Here is a 19,189-nt window from a genome sequence, read left to right as displayed (position 1 = left end):
GGTGGGGGCGGGGGAGCCCGGGAAGCGAGGGACACGGGGAGCGGGGAGGGGCCGGGGGAGTGAGGAGGCGGGGCAGCTTTCTCTCGGCCGCGCTTCGGCTCTCGCGGGCGTCCGGCGCCGGATTGTAACCGCCTGGCGGCGGGAGAAGTAGCTCTCGAGCCAAGGGACGTGCGACTACCCTCGCGTGGTCATGGAGGCGCGGAGGCCGCCGCTACGCGCGACGACGTCGGCCCCTGGCCGGAGCCGAAAGCTTCTGCTGCTGCCGCTGCTGCTGTTCCTGCTGCCGGCCAAAGCTCTGCGGGGCTTGGAGGTGGAGGAGAGGCCCCGAACCCGCGAAGAGGAGTGCCACTTCTACGCGGGTGGACAAGTGTACCCGGGGGAGGCGTCCCGGGTTTCGGTCGCCGACCACTCCCTGCACCTCAGCAAAGCCAAGAGTAGGTGGTGCCCCGCCAAGGCGGGGTGACCGGTGGCAGAGGGAGGCGGGAGGTGGGGAGGGCCAGGAGACACGTGTACCCTGGTTACGGTGGCTACCCGGGGGCCTGGCTTGGGCGGCACCCCCTGGGCTGCCTTCGGTCCCAGGGAGAGCCTGGCTCTCTCCTTGGGGGGGGGGGGGGATGGAAGGGGGTGCGAGGTGGGAAGAAAGGGATGGGTTCCACTAATCAGATTTTGGAAGAAGTAGTGGTTACCCCCGAAGCCACAGATGAGGGAAAGAGGATGGCACTGGTCCGGGGCTTGCAGGCGACGAGGATGTTGTGCAAACTGAAACACTTCCTCAGACGTCGCAAAGAGCCTGCAGCACGTCGCGTCTGTTCTGCGATTTCGGGGAAGAATGCATTGATAAGTTGAATAATGATTCACAGACAGTTTGATTAAACAGAAAAGTGGCTAGACAAAATGCTCAGGAGGGCAAACGTTTCATTTTTCTTTTTTCTTTGATTGTTGTTGCATCTTATAAAGAAGACTATTAAAAGCCACCTTCCCAAAGACCTGTGTAGTTAATGGGTATCCTTTGTGTTTCTCAGAAATGAGGAACTTGTTACAGGGTGTACTTTGGAGGCTCTTTGTACGGAAATGGGAAAAGGGAGGTTAGAAGTAATGCATTTGGGTTGATGATAAACCTCGTGGCAAATTTGTGTCCTGCCAATTTGGCTTTTGATTATTTGCATTTCTGTCCAGTGTACACAACTAATGGCCACTTTCAGGAAGGACACATCAGACTAAGTAGATACTGAGAAAGTTGTGGCCTGCTGCATCTGGATGTTAAGATTAGCCCCAAAAAAGTGGCTAGGGGCTAAAGGATAAAGACTGTCCCTTACTCGCTTTTTTTTTTTTTTTTTTTTTTTTTTTGCGGTACGCGGGCCTCTCCCCGTTGTGGCCTCTCCCGCTCCGGAGCACAGGCTCCGGACGCGCAGGCTCAGCGGCCACGGCTCACGGGCCCAGCTGCTCCGCGGCACGTGGGATCCTCCGGGACCGGGGCACAAACCCGCGTCCCCTGCATCGGCAGGCGGACTCCCAACCACCGCGCCACCAGGGAAGCCCCCTTACTCGCTTTTAAGCAACTTGCTTTTCCTACTGACCATTTGGCATTCTGAAGATGTGTATTTGGCTTTTGTGGTACAGTTACAGAATGCTCCTTGCCCAGGTTCAGTGAAAAAAAGTAGTGCTTCACAATTATGAATCCCCAGTGTTAAATTGCATGTTGTTATGGCTTAGGATGGAGTGGGAGTGATAAATGAGAAAAACTGTTTCGCCTCCTTAAACATCTGCAGTTCTTTCCTACTGAAAGTTATCTTTAGATTTTTGTTTTTAAAAAAGCTAGTGTTGCACTTCTAAAATCGTATTTCCAAGTCCCATTGGTTTTACTTGCCTGGGAAGATATTTTGAAATATGTCAGCCAGTTAAGTGTTTACTGGCATTACATATATTTTTCATAACAAATCCCATCCAAGTCTGCACACGGAAGCAAAAAATAGTAGTAATAATAGATTTCCCTCTACCAGCAAACCTTTTCAAGTTTTAGGTATTTGCTATATTTCTCTCATGTGTAGGCTCATCTAGAATTAAAATTACAAGGACTTTTCACTCATAAAATGGAATGTTATGGCATTATTAAGTTCAGACTTTCAAATAATTTTTAGTAACATGAAAAACTTCATGATCTACTGCTCCCTTTTTTAAAAAGTGGGGCACAGGGCTTCCCTGGTGGTGCAGCGATTGAGAGTCCGCCGGCCGATGCAGGGGACACGGGTTCGTGCCCCGGTCCGGGAAGATCCCACATGCCACGGAGCGGCTGGGCCCGTGAGCCACGGCCGCTGAGCCTGCGCGTCCGGAGCGTGTGCTCCGCAACGGGAGAGGCCACAACAGTGAGAGGGCCGCGTACCGGAAAAAAAAAAAAAAAGTGGGGCACAACGTGATCCAAATTTATGTGTTTAAAAGAGACTGGAAAGAAAGACATCAAAATGTTAACAGTAGTTAAATTATGGGGGTTACGGGGAGAGGGGATTTATTCTTCTTTATACTGCTCTGCATTTGCTTTATTAATTATATGATTTATATTCGGGACAATTTTTGTTTTTTTTTAATACATGCAAGGGTTTGCTTTGGGAATTCCATTTATAGATCTTAGCATACTGCATTCTTTTTGCTCTATAAACTGATGACAGTTTTTTTTGAACTAACACTGCAGTTCTTAAATCAAGAACCCAAAATTTCCCAAGGGAAAAAAAAAAAAAGCAAGCAAGCAAACCATATCCAGGATATGAGGGCCTGCCTTTCCACCACCTTGCCAACATTGTGTTATCATTTAACAAATCTTACCCAATTTGCTAAGCCAGATAATAACAATAAAGTATTCTATCAGTGTTTAAAAAAGAAAAAAGAACCCAAAATTTCCAAAATCAAGATTTTCAGAACAGAATTTTTCAGTTTTATTGGTTTTCCCAATATGCTAAAATCATTAAGGACTATCACTGTAACACATTTTTTTAATTATAGTTAATTTATTATAGAATATTTATTTTATTTGATTTGATTTATTTGGCCACGCCACACTACAGGGCGTGTGGGATCTTAGTTCCCCGACTAGGGAGTCTTAACCACTGGACCACCAGGGAAGTCCCTGTAACACATTGTTACAATTATAAACTCACACTTGAGTAGCATTTTAAGTAATGTATATAAAGCATATATAGTTGTGTATCCTTCTGCTATCTAATTCTCCCTCCTAGCCTTTACCAAATCATATCAAGATATTTCTGGCTCAAGATAAGGAATCACGTGTTACATATTTTTTTGGGGGGGGGAGGTTGTTTTTTACTCCATTTTACTAAAAATATGTTTTCAACTACAGTAAAATGAAAGCAAGCAATCCTCTGGTATTTCCTGAAATACATCCTTAGGAAAATAACCTCTTTGGATCTAGAAACTTGGCCTCTTTATAAATTACCTTGCAAAATAGAAAATATTTCTCAATGATGAAATAAAAGATTATTCTTATAAATCTAGAAACAAAAAATAAAAAACAAAAAAAAAGTCAGCTGAACTCTACAGTGTGCTTAGTGACATAGTCTATTTACATTGTGATGCAACTCCTTATCTGGGCAGGGACTGCTAGCCAACAGATCATGCCCCACCAGGCGTCTGCAGGCTACTCTTTGAGTAGCACTGTACATATGGGGTAGGAATAAACACCTAACACTTCAGTTTAAGCAGGGTTCAAGCTAGACTCAGAGAACATGAACGTTTGTGTGAAATGTTCAGGGTATTTTTAATCCCTTCTTGCAATCAATCAAAAAACTAGTTTCTATTCTGTATACACAACAAATAAGGCACATAGTAGAAGGTGGGGGTGATTTTAAAACTCAGGATCCTTGCCCACTTTAGGAAGTTTGCCACCTGAATAGAGAGAAAAACTAATGCCAAAAAAACCTACTTATACTTAGGCATTAATGATAAAGGGCCAATAAATGATCTGTGTAGACCACAAGAGCTCATACGTGCAGCTGGGGGAAAAAGCTCTGAGGCGATCTGCCAAAGCATCAAGGTAGAGGGAAAATGTAAGCAGGTCTTTTTTTTTTTTTTTTAACATCTTTATTGGAGTATAATTGCTTTACAATGGTGTGCTAGTTTCCGCTTTACAACAAAGTGACTCAGTTATACATATACACATGTTCCCATATCTCTTCCCTCTTGCATCTCCCTCCCTCCCACCCTCCCTATCCCACCCCTCCAGGCGGTCACAAAGCACCCAGCTGATCTCCCTGTGCTATGCGGCTGCTTCCCACTAGCTAATCTATTTTACGTTTGGTAGTGTATATATGTCCAAGCCTCTCTCTCATTTCATCCCAGCTCACCCTTCCTCCTCCCCATATCCTCAAGTCCATTCTCTAGTAGGTCTGTGTCTTTATTCCTGTCTTACCCCTAGGTTCTTCATGACATTTTTTTCCTTAAATTCCACATATATGTGTTAGCATACGGTATTTGTCTTTCTCTTTCTGACTTACTTCACTCTGTAGGACAGACTCTAGGTCTATCCACCTCATTACAAATAGCTCAATTTCGGTTCTTTTTATGGCTGAGTAATATTCCATTGTATATATGTGCCACATCTTTATCCATTCATCCGATGATGGGCACTTAGGTTGTTTCCATCTCTGGGCTATTGTAAATAGAAAAGAACATCATATATTTTTCTTTCTTAGTTTCCAAGCCAGCACCTTATTGGGAAGGAACAGCTGTGATAAATGGAGAATTTAAGGAGCTGAAGTTAACTGATTATCGTGGGAAATACCTGGTTTTTTTCTTCTACCCTCTTGATTTGTAAGTAATACATGTACATAGCAGCTAGTAAAACCTCAGTCATTATCAGTCATTATTCAACAACATCAAATAGTTAGAAATTATTTTATTTAGCACTTGTTCTTAAAGGGAAAATTGAGATGAGTTTTTTCAAGAAGGTAACATCTTGAATATATTTCAGAATCATAAACCATTGATCCCAGTACTTATATCTACATGATTGTGTTATCAAAATGTAATCATTAGAGGAAAGCCACATTTATATTCATTAAGCTATACTTACTAAGGCAAGAAAATGGACTGAGAATATTTTAGAAAGCATTTAATTGCAAGACTTATGCCACAAATGTGTTTCTCTGTTAACTTGAATGTTTATATGCCTTTTTCTCTGGTGATGCCATTTAACTATGGTTTTACTATTTTTATTCTTTGCTACATCTGTTGCTTTTCTGTGATTTGAACATTTTCCTGAAAATACTGGATATGCTTAAGGAATAATACCTATTAATATAAATTATGGTTATGGGGGTAGTTCTCTTACTTTAACTCTGGCAGTGAGCACTTTTGTAGATAGAAAGTTGACTCAAAGTAAATACTCTTGGAACTTTAGTCACATTGAGGATTTAACTTTGAGTGTTTTTCAAATTCCATGAAAGCAAAAAGATACCAAAGAGAGTTATCCCAACTTTTATCTTTTTTGTTTGAATATATTTTTTGGTTACAAAAGTGAATAGAAGATTCTTCTGTCTTTGCCACTGTATATTAAGGTCGTTTTTACATGAGGAGTAATCTAGAACTAAGTAAATATATTTTAAACTTGCAGGGAGGATATACTTAAGCTCATATCTTTAGGTTGTCTCTAGGCCAGAGGTCAGCAAAGTTTTTCTGTACAGGGCCAGATAGTAAATATTTTAGTCTCGAAGTGATCTTCATTGCAACTACTCAATTTTGCCTTTGAAGCACAAAACAGTCATAGACAATACCGAATGAGTGTTGTGCTCCGTTGAAAGTTTATTTACAAAAAATAAGATAGGCCAGATTTGGATGGTGAACTGAAGTTTGCTGACCCCTACTCTAAATCCAAATCGAATTCTCATAAAAATTTGTACATTGAGGCTAAAACAAATCATGAATCTGCATAATATGTAATATTTTAAATTAGTAAGAACTTGCTTCTTTCTAATCAACTTGTACTATGGCTTGACTAGCTAAAATGTATTATATAACTTAACTTCAAATAGAAACCAGAAGTAGAAATTTTAATATATATAAAATGATAGGCCTTCTAAATTCATGCTGTAAAACTGAAAAGCAACACATATATTAAATATATTTGATGCTAAACCTGAATTTTGAAATTAGTGTAACATAGACAAATATGCTGTTTCTCCAGTGTTATTTAAAACTCCATAATGAATAAGATATATCTAATTAGAGCATGATGTTAGCAGTGGTCTTCTGGGGCAAGGAGCTGAGAGAGCTTCTTTCTGTTGTTTCTGTGTAATGCCTGCCAGACTGGGCCTGGTTAGAGAAGGAAGAATCCTGGGACATTTGCCACAGTCTGCAAGGAGGAAAGTCAGAATTCTGCCAAGATTCTGCAGAATTTCAGTTTTCTGCCTAAACTTTAAGTTGGGCCAGTGTGTCTCTAGGTAGCATTTCTTGGAATAATAGGAAAGAGGGCAGGGGCCGATCATTCCTACCTTTTGGAAAATATTAAAAATACATTCATAGGCCAGGTTTCCAGGGACATAAGCTGGATTAGAATTGTCTGCTTGCATATGGCAGTCCTCCACTCGAACAACTGAAACATTTGAAAAGCCTGTGTTGGGCTGTGGTAGGAACTTGTCCTGTAAGTCTGTTTTTCAAACTTTCTTGACGATGACACATGGTAGGAAATATATTTTTCATTGCCGCCCAATACACTTATACATACAAGGTAATATTTAGTCTGTATGCACCGGTATAGTCATGCTCCTTAAAATACTGAACAACTTCCATACCAACGCCCTCCCCAAGTTGCCCCTCCCACCTAGTCCCTTTCGGAAACCTCCAGAGAGAGCTAAAGCCAACCTTGAGTTAAGGTGGTTAAATATTTTTAATATCACTCCTGAATACACACATATATATGCACTTATATATAAATATATATGCTTTATAACTTACCCTTACTGTGTGTGATATATGTGTGATCATACTTTCTATTTCACTTTTTTAAAATATTGGTTGGAACTCAATAAATTGGCTTAAGGAGTCCCTATCACTGCTTGAAAAATACTACCCTAAGGTAATATTCTCTAAATGTGCCCTTCTGACAACAGGACTGGGAGACGAGGTAGTAAGTAGAAGAGGACCTTATCAAGAAAGGGAGTGGGGTGAGAGAGTATTTCCTCATCTCCAAAATAGAGATAGATGCATCTAGCTCATAGGGTTGGCATAGGAAGGTTAAAAAAAAATAGTGAAACAATGTAAAATTTGTATTGATCCTTTGAAAGCTATAAAGCACTATATAAAGTATTATTGAATAAAAGCTAATAAAATGGGGGATGCTGCCATAAAGGAGAAGAGAACATTGGTTGACCACTGATCCATTAAGTTATAAAAGTAAAGTTTATCAAGATGTAATTGGGAACTCTGTACTTTTTAAATTAAATGAGATTTGATCAAATAACCATTTTTTTAGACTACTCCCATCTTGAGAAGCTTCATATATAAAATTGTTCTTAATGTGTGTTTTTATATACTAAAGGTGTTTATAAAAACAAAATCATTTGAAACTAAGTATATGTGTATTTTGAGAATAATTTTTTTTTTTAACTTTCAGCACTTTTGTGTGTCCAACTGAAATCATCGCCTTTGGTGATAGAATTGAGGAATTCAGATCGATAAACACTGAAGTGGTAGCATGCTCTGTTGATTCACAGTTTACCCATTTGGCCTGGTCAGTATCTTAAACTTAATATTTGTAGGGAAAAAAATGGACATACTCTTAAATTATGGGCAGACAACTCTTAACATGACAGGAATATAGAGGAGCTCCAGTGGCACAGTCAGTTAGTGCATGGTACTTGTGTGACGGGAATATAGTTATTTATCAGACAGTTCAGGAATAAATTTATCTGAGAGCTGCTAGTTCAACGAAGGTACAGTAAAAATGCTTAAGGATTTTATAGGACATTTCAAATTTGGGGAAAAAAAGTTAAATTCAAAAGATGTAATATCCATAGCAAAAACCACTGAATTGTATGATTACTTTATTATCATAAATTGGGTAACCTTAATCTGGAGAAATAAAATCTAAAATACTATGTCTCTCTGTTACCCAGTTGTCTAGTATTAAGTCAAACTCAAAATAGCTTTTATCATTACTTTTTAAGAAGCAATGATTTTTTAAATTAATGCTTTAAATAATTTTTAAAAATTCATTAAACATGAAAAGATGCTCTGCCTAGTTAATTGCAGAGAATTTACAATAAAATGACAAGAGATGACATTTTTTTCCTCTGTCTGGCCAAGAGTTCAAATATTTAAGAATTTCATCCAATGTTGATAAAGGTGTGAAGAAATGGTACTTACACAAACACAGTTGATTCAGCATTTCTGGAGAGCAGTTAGGCAACATGTTTCAAACATTGAAATGTTCATGTTGATGTGAGTTTTGTTTTATAAATTTATTTATTTATTTTTGGCTGCGTTGGGTCTTCGTTGCTGAGCACGGGCTTTCTCTGGTTGCAGCGAGCGGGGGCTACTCTTCGTTGTGGTACACAGGCTTCTCACTGCGGTGGCATCTCTTGTTGCGGAGCATGGGCTGTAGGCTCGCGGGCTTCAGCACGCAGGCTCAGTAGCTGTGGCTTATGGGCTCTAGAGCTCAGGCTCAGTAGTTGTGGAGCACGGGCTTAGTTGCTCTGTGGCATGTGGGATCTTCCCGGACCAGGGCTCGAACCCATGTCCCCTGCATTGGCAGGCGGATTCTTAGCCACTGCGCCACCAGGGAAGTGCCTAATGTGAGTTTTTAATAGCATCCATAATTTTGTTCACAAAATTTTTGCACAATAAAGATTGTGCAGAATTATTTTGCTTTTAAAATTTAACATTCAATTCGTTAAAGTAACAAAGTCAAAACAGGTTTTTCTCCATTTACAATTATGTATATAAATATATATACATGAATATATTTGTATATATAACTGTAAATGTATATAAATTATAATTATAAATTATACACACACACATATATGTATGTGCGTATATGTAAGTAAAAGTTTAATTGGTTCAGGAGCTACAATTTAAATTTAATTTACATTTCCTTAAGTAATTGATTCTCTTAAGTATTTTAAGATGCAGTTATATATTTAATATATTTAAGCATCTGTTTTCAGACAAACTTTCCCAAGAACTTAATTCTTGCAAATCTAATAAATAGGTGTGTCTTAAGTCCTTTTAAAATGTTTCTTTACTAGTCATAAACTAAAATTTCAGATTACACATTCTGAATTGGAATCATAAAGTGAATCTGTTATTTTAACATGCCAAATCTCTTAAACATTATAATTTAGTATACAAATATATAGATTATTTCTTAATATAAAAATATTAAAACTATGGTTTGAATTTGCTTCATCATTTCTATAGTAATTCTAAATCTTTGCAGGATTAAAACACAAATCCACTAAGGAGAAAGTTATGTCATCCCAAATAATTTGGGATTGCTTTCCCAAGGAATTTTGGGGGATACATTCTCAGCTGGATAGGTTTCATATCAACCAGAGATTTCTACTTGGATGTCAGAACTGGGGCTGCCAACATCTGGAGCCACAGTTCCCTGTTTCCTAACGGCTACGTCAGTGTCCTACCATGAGGGCCCCAACCCACATCCTCCAGTTTCAAGTTGCAGAATACTTAAATCTGAAGACTGATGAGTCTGAGATTACAGCTAACTTCCTTGCTGCTTCAAGTGGACTTGGCATTTCTTGTCTCTCAGAATATTAAAATGCCATCCAGTTGTATCGTGCTTATCTCACAAGGCTTTGTCTTGCAATCACAATTCTAAGGTTATGCTTATGACAGTGCATATCCTTTGATCCGTAATTCCACTTCTAGGAGTTAATCAGACAAGTATACAAAGTTGAGAATTATCAGGATTTTCCAGCAGTGTTTATAAAAGCAAAAAAAAAATGGAATCAATTTAAATGACTGTCAGTAGAGATTAGTAACATATATTATGTCTGTACATTAAAAATGTGATGTATATCTCCATATTTAGTGTTTAAAGGATATGAATATATTGTTAAGGGAAGGGAGAGGCAAGAAAAATAGAATGTATATTAGCCTGTCTTTGTTAGAGAATGTGTGTGTTGTGTGTTTGTGTGCATATGCAAAGAAAGAGTGCTGTTTTAATATATGCCATTTACTTAACCCTGAAAGGTAAATTTTCTGTTACAGGATTAATACCCCTCGAAGACAAGGAGGACTTGGGCTGATAAGCATTCCACTTCTTTCAGATTTGAACCATCAGATCTCAAAGGACTATGGCGTATATCTGGAAGACTCGGGCCACACTCTTAGGTACCTTTCAGTGGTTTTACATTATGACAAATATGAATATATTTGTAATCCTCCTTGAAATGGAGTTAGAAGATACAAGGTTTGATCAAGAAATATTTGCTCTGTTTGCAAAAATGTTGTAGATACCGTTAAATTGGTATGTGCCCAACTTAAGCTATGTGAGTGTCACAGACTGTTAGAGCCAGAAGATTATTTAGAGGTCTTTGACCAACCCTGTCATTTTACATAAAAAACAGATTCAGAGTTCCATGGAGTTAGCCAAAGTTACTACAGTTAATTGCAGAGCCCAGACATGAACCCAGGTCCCCAAATGGTTTGTCCATTTCTTTCTCCTCTTTTCCAAACTGACTCTAGTAATGGTTTTTCTAAATACAAGTATCATAGTATTTATTTAACAAACCTGTGTCTTTGGAGTAGGAAAAATTAAGGAAATATTTTACCCAACAACCCTCATTGAGTTACTTGAGTTAATCAATACTGATAGAATTCTTTGAAAAAAAGGGCAACTTCAGCTTGAAACAGTTTTAATTTTCTTATATATTGTTGATTTGCTTTGCAGTGCTAAGTTTTTTTAATGTTTTATGTGAAGGTGTCAGTATTTTATAATCCTGTGGGTTTCATATAACAGCTTTATCGAGATATAATTCACATACCATACAACTCACCCATTTAAAGCATAAAATTCAGTGGTTTTTAGCATATTCACAGAGTTGTGCAACCATCACCACAATCAATTTCAGAACATTTTCATTGCTCCAAAAAGAAATCCCATCCCCATTAGCAGTCACTCCCCGTTTCACCCAGTCCCCCTCCCCTAGCCCTACACAACCACTAATCTACTTTATGTCTTTCGAGTTGCCTATTCTGGACATTTCATAGAAATGGAATCCTACAGTATCTGCTCTTTTATGACTAGCCTCTTTCACTTAGCACAATGTTTTCAAAAAAGGTTCATCCATATTGTATCATGTGTCACTACCAAGTTCCTTTCTCTCTTTTTTTTTTTTTTTTGGTACTTGCCAAGTCTGTAATGGTTTCTGCCTAGAGTTTATTACTAAGTTAACTCCCGAAGAGTAAATATGCCACTAAAAAGATTGAGGCACTTTTAAAATTTAGAATTATTTGAACATTAACCAAGTAAAATTATCTAATATTAGCTATTTTATGTGATTTGAACCAAGTTTGTTTTTTTAATTTTTTATTTTCATCAAAGTAATATATGCACATAGTTTTTAAAAGTCACGTTTTCTTAAACAGTCCTCTCCTTACTCTTAGCCCTGCTTCATGGAGGAAGCTACTTTCAGCCCTTTAGCTACTGCTTGCATTATTTGACTCCATATTTCTAAATAGTATCTTATATAATACATCTCCTGGATATATCAATTTTGCTATTATTTTTCATGGTAAATAGGACTTTATCTTTCTTACATCATCCCCAAATTAATTTTCCTAGTATAATGTGTCACAATTTTGGATTAAGTCAATATTCAGTGTTTATATAAATATTATTCACTGCTAAACTTTTAAGTGTAGTGTGCTGAAGATTACCTTCCCCTGTGGCAGATATTTTTATTTTCTTGTAGCTAATAAACTACTTCATTTCTTTCATTCCCTTAGTTTTCTATATATCCATCACTAATTATTCCTAAATTCCACACCTGGATTGTAACCCCTCTAAGTACTGCATTTTTCCTCTGTCAGTTTTTTTCCTCCATCCTCCTGCTTCCAGTCAGACTGATGGCTCGCTAGGCCTGCTACATAGCTGTTGTCCTAGCACTTTATGCACCAGCATCCTGGGACGTTCCTTCACCTCTTCTCTATTAGATACCCAATTTTCTGGCTCCCATGCCTGCCTGCCTTCTTTATGTAATCCTTTGTTATGGTGAAGCACATCCTCATAGCTTCCTAATACAAGGTCATTGGAAGGTAAAATGCTTGAGGGCCTTCTGTGTCTGAAAATGTTTTTATTCTGCTCTCATTCTTGATTAATAATGTGGCTGGGTGTAGAATTCTAGATTGAAAGGCATTTTCCTGTGGACATTTGAAAGCATTGCCCTGATACCTTTAGCTTCTGGGGCTGTTATTGAGATGTCTGTTGCCATTTTAATTTCATACTTTTTGTAAGAATGACCTGTCTCTGTTCTGTGGAAGAGACATATATACATATTACACCAAGTATGGCAAATGCCTTAGTCTCATAGTCTACCAAAGAAGCAGTTCACACAATCAGAACAGAAAACAGAAGCTACAATTTGCTACCAAAGAAGAGGCAGATTTGTTTTTGTGTGGTGTGTGTTGGTATGATGTGCCTTACAGAGGCAAGGTCAAAATTTCCCATCAGGGTCACTTACTTCAGAACAGACTTGATCACCTTTGATGAGAATTTTCAACTGTAAAAGTAGTACATGAAAGGATACCCATATGAGTAGTAATTAACAATTTTGCCTGAGTTTGGCCAAGTTGATCTGGTCTAAGGAGATTGAGCCCTAGTTAGTTCAGACGTTGAGTTGCTCATTCAAAAAAGGTGTTGTAGAATGAGGAGGAACACTTCAGTAATGTTTAACATGATTATGGAATAAGATTTCATGTAACAGATATGTAATGCCATGTATTTCTACTAAATATATATATATCATCATTATTTTAATACTTGTACACAAGCAATTAGCCCTAGTACCCGAGATCCTTTTCTAATCCAAAGTAAGTATTGGGTTGAAATCCATATTGACTGAAATAAATAGATAGTAAAATCCTTTGACAATTTTTATCTCTAGTATACTTTAACTCTTAAAGTGCCACCCCGATCTCAATAGCAGGTCTTTTAGGCCGAACTATCTCATTATTCCCCAGGCCTTAGTAGTGAATCACATATAGAAAGATTCAGAAGGAAAGGCAACTTCATATTGGTGACTTTATCTTTTTCCACCACTGAAAAAGGAAATACAAAGACATTCTAAACAGCCAGTGATAAGAAACATGGATCACTCCTTCACCCAAAGGAAGGCTTTGCTAGGTAGTTTAATCATTTCATTTACAGTACAATCCCAAACCTAGTACACGTCAAGATTCAACTGATAATACTACAGTACATTTCATAGACAAAAACAAATTATTAAAGCTACCGTTTAACAGTGATAATCCCAAAATATACAGTAGATAAGTGTGGGTATGGGGGTGTGTGCATGTGCATACCAGTCAAGTAGGTAAGTAGTGAGTTTTTGGTTCTGTATAACATCCTTCTGTGTGAGCGGTACAGGGATTCATGTTAACTAATATTTTTCTTCTTGACTGAGAACAAATGTCCTCACTTTTACCATTCTTATGTTTTACAGAGGTCTCTTCATTATTGATGACAAAGGAATCCTAAGACAGATTACTCTGAATGACCTTCCTGTGGGTAGATCTGTGGATGAGACACTGCGTTTGGTTCAAGCATTCCAGTACACCGACAAACATGGAGAAGGTGCCCTTCCCTTCTAACCATCATAGCCTCTTGATTTTTTAGTTTGAGCGATACTAGCATAATTAGTTTGGTTTCTTATCTTACAAGTAATTTTCATGGTTCCAGAGTCTTCTGATTGTTTTCAGATTATTAGGTCTTTTAAGCAGATCAAATTATAATTTAAAGTGCTTTTAACAAAATATCACTAATATTTTCTACTTACTGAATACGATGGACAAAATATTATTTTCATAGTCCTTTTGGTTAAGCTCAGAGAAGTTTCTGCTACTGTAATTTTCCAAATTATGTTTCTATAAACTTAAAATGCACCAGCCAATGTGGCAGTATCTAGTAACGTAGGTTTTATTTGCATGTTTACATTATTTGATTTAGCTTTTTTTCCTCAAAGTAATTCAGAAATCCTTAAGGTTATTCAGTATCACACTGGTAACCTGTCATTTCATCCTTTCACTTCAAGTTTTTGTAGTAGCCAAATGGAAGAGGTCAGATCTTCTTAAAACAGAACACATGTTATATATTCCTTTCAAACGTGTAACTCAGCGCCTGAGTCAGGGCGCACTCTAAGTCAAGGGGAAATCCTACCTTCCAGATAATGTTAAAGTCTTTTTTGACAAACAGTGAACCATGGCATCAGTACAAAATACTGCAGGACATAGCAGATAAGCCTAAGGGAATGTACATTCAAGGAATGTTTGCTGTACCAAGACCTTTCAGTTTACCAGATTCCCAAACTTTCCAGCTGTATTAGAGGAACACTCAATTTGGTTTCTTCTATTGTAAATGTAACTAAACATAATTGACAAAAGTGAAAATAGATTAGCTGCCTGCTGATAAGCTCCATGACTAAAATTTCTGGCTGCAAGCCAGTAAGCTAACAGAAGTCAACTGTCCTGTAGCAATGTTCTCATTAATATAGGCTCTATTTTCAGTTTCATTTGGAAAAAGAAAACACAAGAGCTGCTAAAGAGAACTGAACTCTGTTTTTAAACTGTCTTTTGCCAATTTTTGTTTCTTTCAGTCTGCCCTGCAGGATGGAAACCTGGTAGTGAAACAGTAAGTCAAATTGATTTTTCTGTTAAGCGGATGGCTGGGGCAAAAAAAAAAAAAAAAAAAAGCCAACCCTAGGATAATCTTTCCTTGTAAAAGAACTCCCTTGATTTTGTAAATGAAGTAAACATTGCTAGGCAGAACTCATAAGACTACAGACATTCTTTGGACTGTACGGAGAGTAGCTGCAACTGGGAAAGCAGAATATGGGGCCTGACGCTGTGAATTTTAAAGCCAAGTATACAGAGAAAGATACCATTAAAAAAGGGGAGGGGGGGCTTCCCTGGTGGCGCGGTGGTTGAGGGTCCGCCTGCCGATGCAGGGGACACGGGTTCGTGCCCCGGTCCGGGAGGATCCCACATGCCGCGGAGCGGCTGGGCCCATGAGCCATGGCCGCTGAGCCTGCGCTCCGGAGCCTGTGCTCCGCAACGGGAGAGGCCGCAGCGGTGGGAGGCCCGCGTACAGAAAAAAAAAAAAAAAGGGGGAGGGGGACAGTGGAGACGTGGTAGAATCAATTCAGGGCAAAGAAGACAGTCACAAGCAAAACCTTCAGTGTATATTAAAAGCTTTTAAGAAAATCTGGCTTACTGGGGGCAGACACCAAAAACAACGGGAACTACGAACCTGCAGCCTGCGAAGAGGAGACCCCAAACACATTAAGTTAAGCAAAATGAGAAGACAGAGAAACACACAGCAGATGAAGGAGCAAGGTAAAAACCCACCAGACCAAACAAATGAAGAGGAAATAGGCAGTCTACCTGAGAAAGAATTCAGAGTAATGATAGTAAAGATGATCCAAAATCTTGGAAATCGAATGGAGAAAATACAAGAAACGTTTAACAAGGACCTAGAAGAACTAAAGAGCAAACAAACAATGATGAAGCAACACAATAAATGAAATTAAAAATTCTCTAGAAGGAATCAATAGCAGAATAAATGAGGCAGGAGAACAGATAAGTGACCTGGAAGATAAAAGCGTGGAAATAACTGCTGCAGAGAAGAAGAAAGAAGAAAGAATGCAAAGAATTGAGGACAGTCTCAGAGACTTCTGGGACAACATTAAACACATCAACATTTGAATTATAGGGGTCCCAGAAGAAGAAGAGGAAAAGAAAGGGTCTGAGAAAATATTTGAAGAGATTATAGTTGAAAACAATCAGATTAATTAACAAATCCATCATCTCACAGTTAGCCTTTTTTGTGTGGGGTGAGAAGGCTTAAGATCTACTCTTCTAGCAAATTTCAGGAATACCAACAGTATTAACTATAGTCAACCGTGCTGTGCATCAGGTCCCCAGAACTTATTCATCCTAAAACTGAAGGTTTATACCGTTTGACCAGCGTCTCCCCATTTCCCCCAGCCCCAGCCCCTGGCAACCACCATTCTACTCTGTTTTTATGGGCATTCATTCAACAGACATTCCTTGAGCACCTGCTATATGGCAACTATTCGAACTTGGATGATAGCCAGATGATACTTACTAGTGAACACCATAGCCAATGTCCCAGCCCTCAGAGTTACGTTCTAATTTCAGTTGTGGCCAATGCTTTTAGAAACAGGTTGATGGGAGTTGGTGAGACAGTGCCTGGGATGGGGATAAAGTGGTCAGGGAAGACTTTTCAGATGATATTTGAGCTGAAACGTGAGTGAAGAAAGGGAGCCAGTCGTGCATGGAGCCGTGCAGAAAGAGCATCAGGGGCAGAGGCCCTGAGGCCGGTAGCGGCTCAGCGTGGCGGGGGAGCAGAAAGGGTTGGCGCGGCAGAACGCTGAGCTGTGGGAATGGGAGAGGACGCCAGTGTCCCAGTGCACGGAGGGTTGGAGTCCCATGAGTTGACTGAGCAATGTGGAGTCCCTCGTGACCACAGGGAGGGCAGCAGGTGGTTTGAGGATAGGGCAAGAAGGAAAGAAGGAAAGAAAACAGCTAGAGAGGGGGGTGTAGGATCAGAAAAGGTTTGGTGGTGGCGTTTCTTTGAAGACAGATGAATTTTTCATCTCTATTGCACAGGCCTCCTGATTTGTCTCCCCGACCTCAGTTTCTCTCCTCTCCAACACATGTCATTCTGCAGACCGGAACCTCTTAGTGGCTCTGCAGTACAAAGTCCTCATGCTCGGGCACAGCCTTCAAGCTTCTGCATTCTCTCGTTTCACTGCCTCTCCCTGGTCATCATCCCATGATTCACACACGCACACACACATGCACACATGCTATGCTCCCACCAAATCACGTGACTCATCTTTCCCCAAACTAAGCCCTACTCTGTCACGCTTTTGTGCCTTTGCTCAGGTCTTTCTTTCTGTAGCCTGGAGTACCTCTCTCCCCTTCCCTAAATTCTTCTTTCAAGACCAACTTAAATGCTACTTCCACTCTGAGGCCTTCCCTGATGCCATCTCAGCCTCTGTTGAGTCACAGAGCCTGTGTCCTAGTTTTGTGTGTTGCATCAAAAGCAGTTATGTACACGTACATCTTCCCCACGTGCTTGTACGAGCCTCCAAGGCGGGGACTTCGGTGGTTACCACTGGATCCCCCACTGTGCAGCATACTGTCGGCACCCGGTTGTTATGCCATAAGTACTCTTGAATTGAATTGGAATGCAGAGAGATTATATATTGGCAAAGACAAAATACTCCTGGAGTGATGCCTGAAATTAGGTAACATTTATTTTATGCTGAAGAAAATGCATATAGAACTATCATAAGCTGATTACAATGAAGTACAAGGTTATTTTTTTTATATAGGGATAAATGTACTTTACCTGTAACTAGCAAGTAACAGTTAATGTGAGAAATTAGAAACCTAGGAGGTTTCTAAGGCTGTAACGCTCTAGGAGGGAACACTTTTTCTTTCAGAGTATTTGTCCATTCACTAAATAGGTACTCACGTTGTTTTTAGAGTACTTCTTTTACTTTGCGGTTTGAGATTAAAAGGTTACAGTTCTGGACCTCCAAGCAATCCATTTGAACCCACTGCCCCCTTTTGAGGTTGTAGCATATCATCACTTCATCAGCAGATAATTTTAAAAATACATTAACATCTGCAGCCATGCTCTCTTAACATGTTTGATTTTACACCATACCTGAAGATGCCATGAAAGCCTGGTGGCAAAGAGAAGAGCTGTAAGTAAATTTGAGGTGCTTGAGTACAGATGTTAATTTACTAGCAAACTATCTGCCTTCTGGGAGAGCTGAGATTAGCAGGACAAATCCGGTTTTTCCTAAATATATATGATATAATTTGGTACACAAAATAATCTTTATCTTTAGTCAAGAGATACGCAACTAATGTCAGACTACTGTTGATATACTTTGGCTTTTAAAATGAATAATTTGCTTTTTTTCTTTAACAGATAATCCCAGATCCAGCCGGAAAGTTGAAGTATTTTGATAAACTGAACTGAAAAATACTTCCTCAGGTCATGATGTTTGAAACTTCTCAGTAAAGTTCACTGTTTTGTTACCACATTGTGTTGCAGTAGTAATTTCTTGAATAATATAAAAATCCATGTCAGGGTCCAAAGATATTTAGTGTTTGGTAGACACTGATGCCAAAAGGTAGGCAGTTATTCTCTATCTTTCCAAAATACAAAAATGTCAGACTGACTCAAACTTGTAACAAGAGTAATAACTAACATTTATGGAGTACATGCCATCTACCAGGCATTGTGTTAGGAGGTTAGGTGTATTATTTCACTTAATTCTCACAGGAACTCTTTGCATTCTTTATTTTACAGATAAGGAAACAGCTAGCTAGCAAAGGTAGACTCAGTCTTTGAACCCAGACAGGCTAATTTCTAGTTTCGGGGCTGTTACCCCTCCACTGTGGCTCACCTCTCTGTACCTTTGAGGGTGGCAGGAAAGAATAGGTTGTGAGCACAGTCGCCTTCTATAGAGTCTGGTAGGGACGGTGAACCCCAGACTCTGTATACAACATAAAGCCCCTTGGTTACTCCTTTTTTCTAAATTTACATTTACAGCTTGTACTAAATTTATAAGTAACAACTTACATGTTTATATTAACAATGGGAGTTCCTTGGTGGCCTGGTGTTTAGGATTCCGGGCTTTCACTGCCACGGCCCGGGTTCAGTCCCTGGTCGGGGAACTAAGATCCTGCAAGCCACGTGGTGCAGCCAAAAAAAAAAAAAAAAAAAAGGTATTTAGTTTAACAGAAGTTGAACCCCTAAGTATATGTAGCCAGCTGTTCACAAATGACCACATATACAGCTGAACTCCAGTGGTACTTCGTCACCCCAGTATGGCAATGGCTTTACTATAGTTATATACATGCCATGTAGTTTAAGGGAACTGGGACCCGAGAGCATCTG

At 39.2% G+C, this 19,189-nt stretch overlaps 1 protein-coding gene across 1 annotated transcript; it reads left to right on the top strand.

Annotated features, from left to right (window-relative positions):
- The first annotated feature begins 84 nt into the window (after positions 1–84).
- Positions 85–18,329, top strand: PRDX4 (peroxiredoxin 4). The gene is made up of 7 exons (XM_027096744.1): positions 85–434; positions 4,701–4,818; positions 7,619–7,735; positions 10,237–10,359; positions 13,692–13,822; positions 14,841–14,875; positions 18,215–18,329. The coding sequence occupies exons 1-7, from the start codon at positions 191–193 to the stop codon at positions 18,263–18,265; spliced, it is 819 nt and encodes a 272-aa protein (XP_026952545.1). The 5' UTR covers positions 85–190; the 3' UTR covers positions 18,266–18,329.
- Positions 18,330–19,189: the final 860 nt, after the last annotated feature.

Source organism: Aethalodelphis obliquidens, unplaced genomic scaffold, assembly GCF_003676395.1.
Source record: "Aethalodelphis obliquidens isolate GAN/ISIS:26980383/991018 unplaced genomic scaffold, ASM367639v1 scaffold107, whole genome shotgun sequence".
In the NCBI taxonomy this organism is placed as follows: domain Eukaryota; kingdom Metazoa; phylum Chordata; class Mammalia; order Artiodactyla; family Delphinidae; genus Aethalodelphis; species Aethalodelphis obliquidens.
This window is presented reverse-complemented; position numbering and strand designations above follow the sequence as displayed.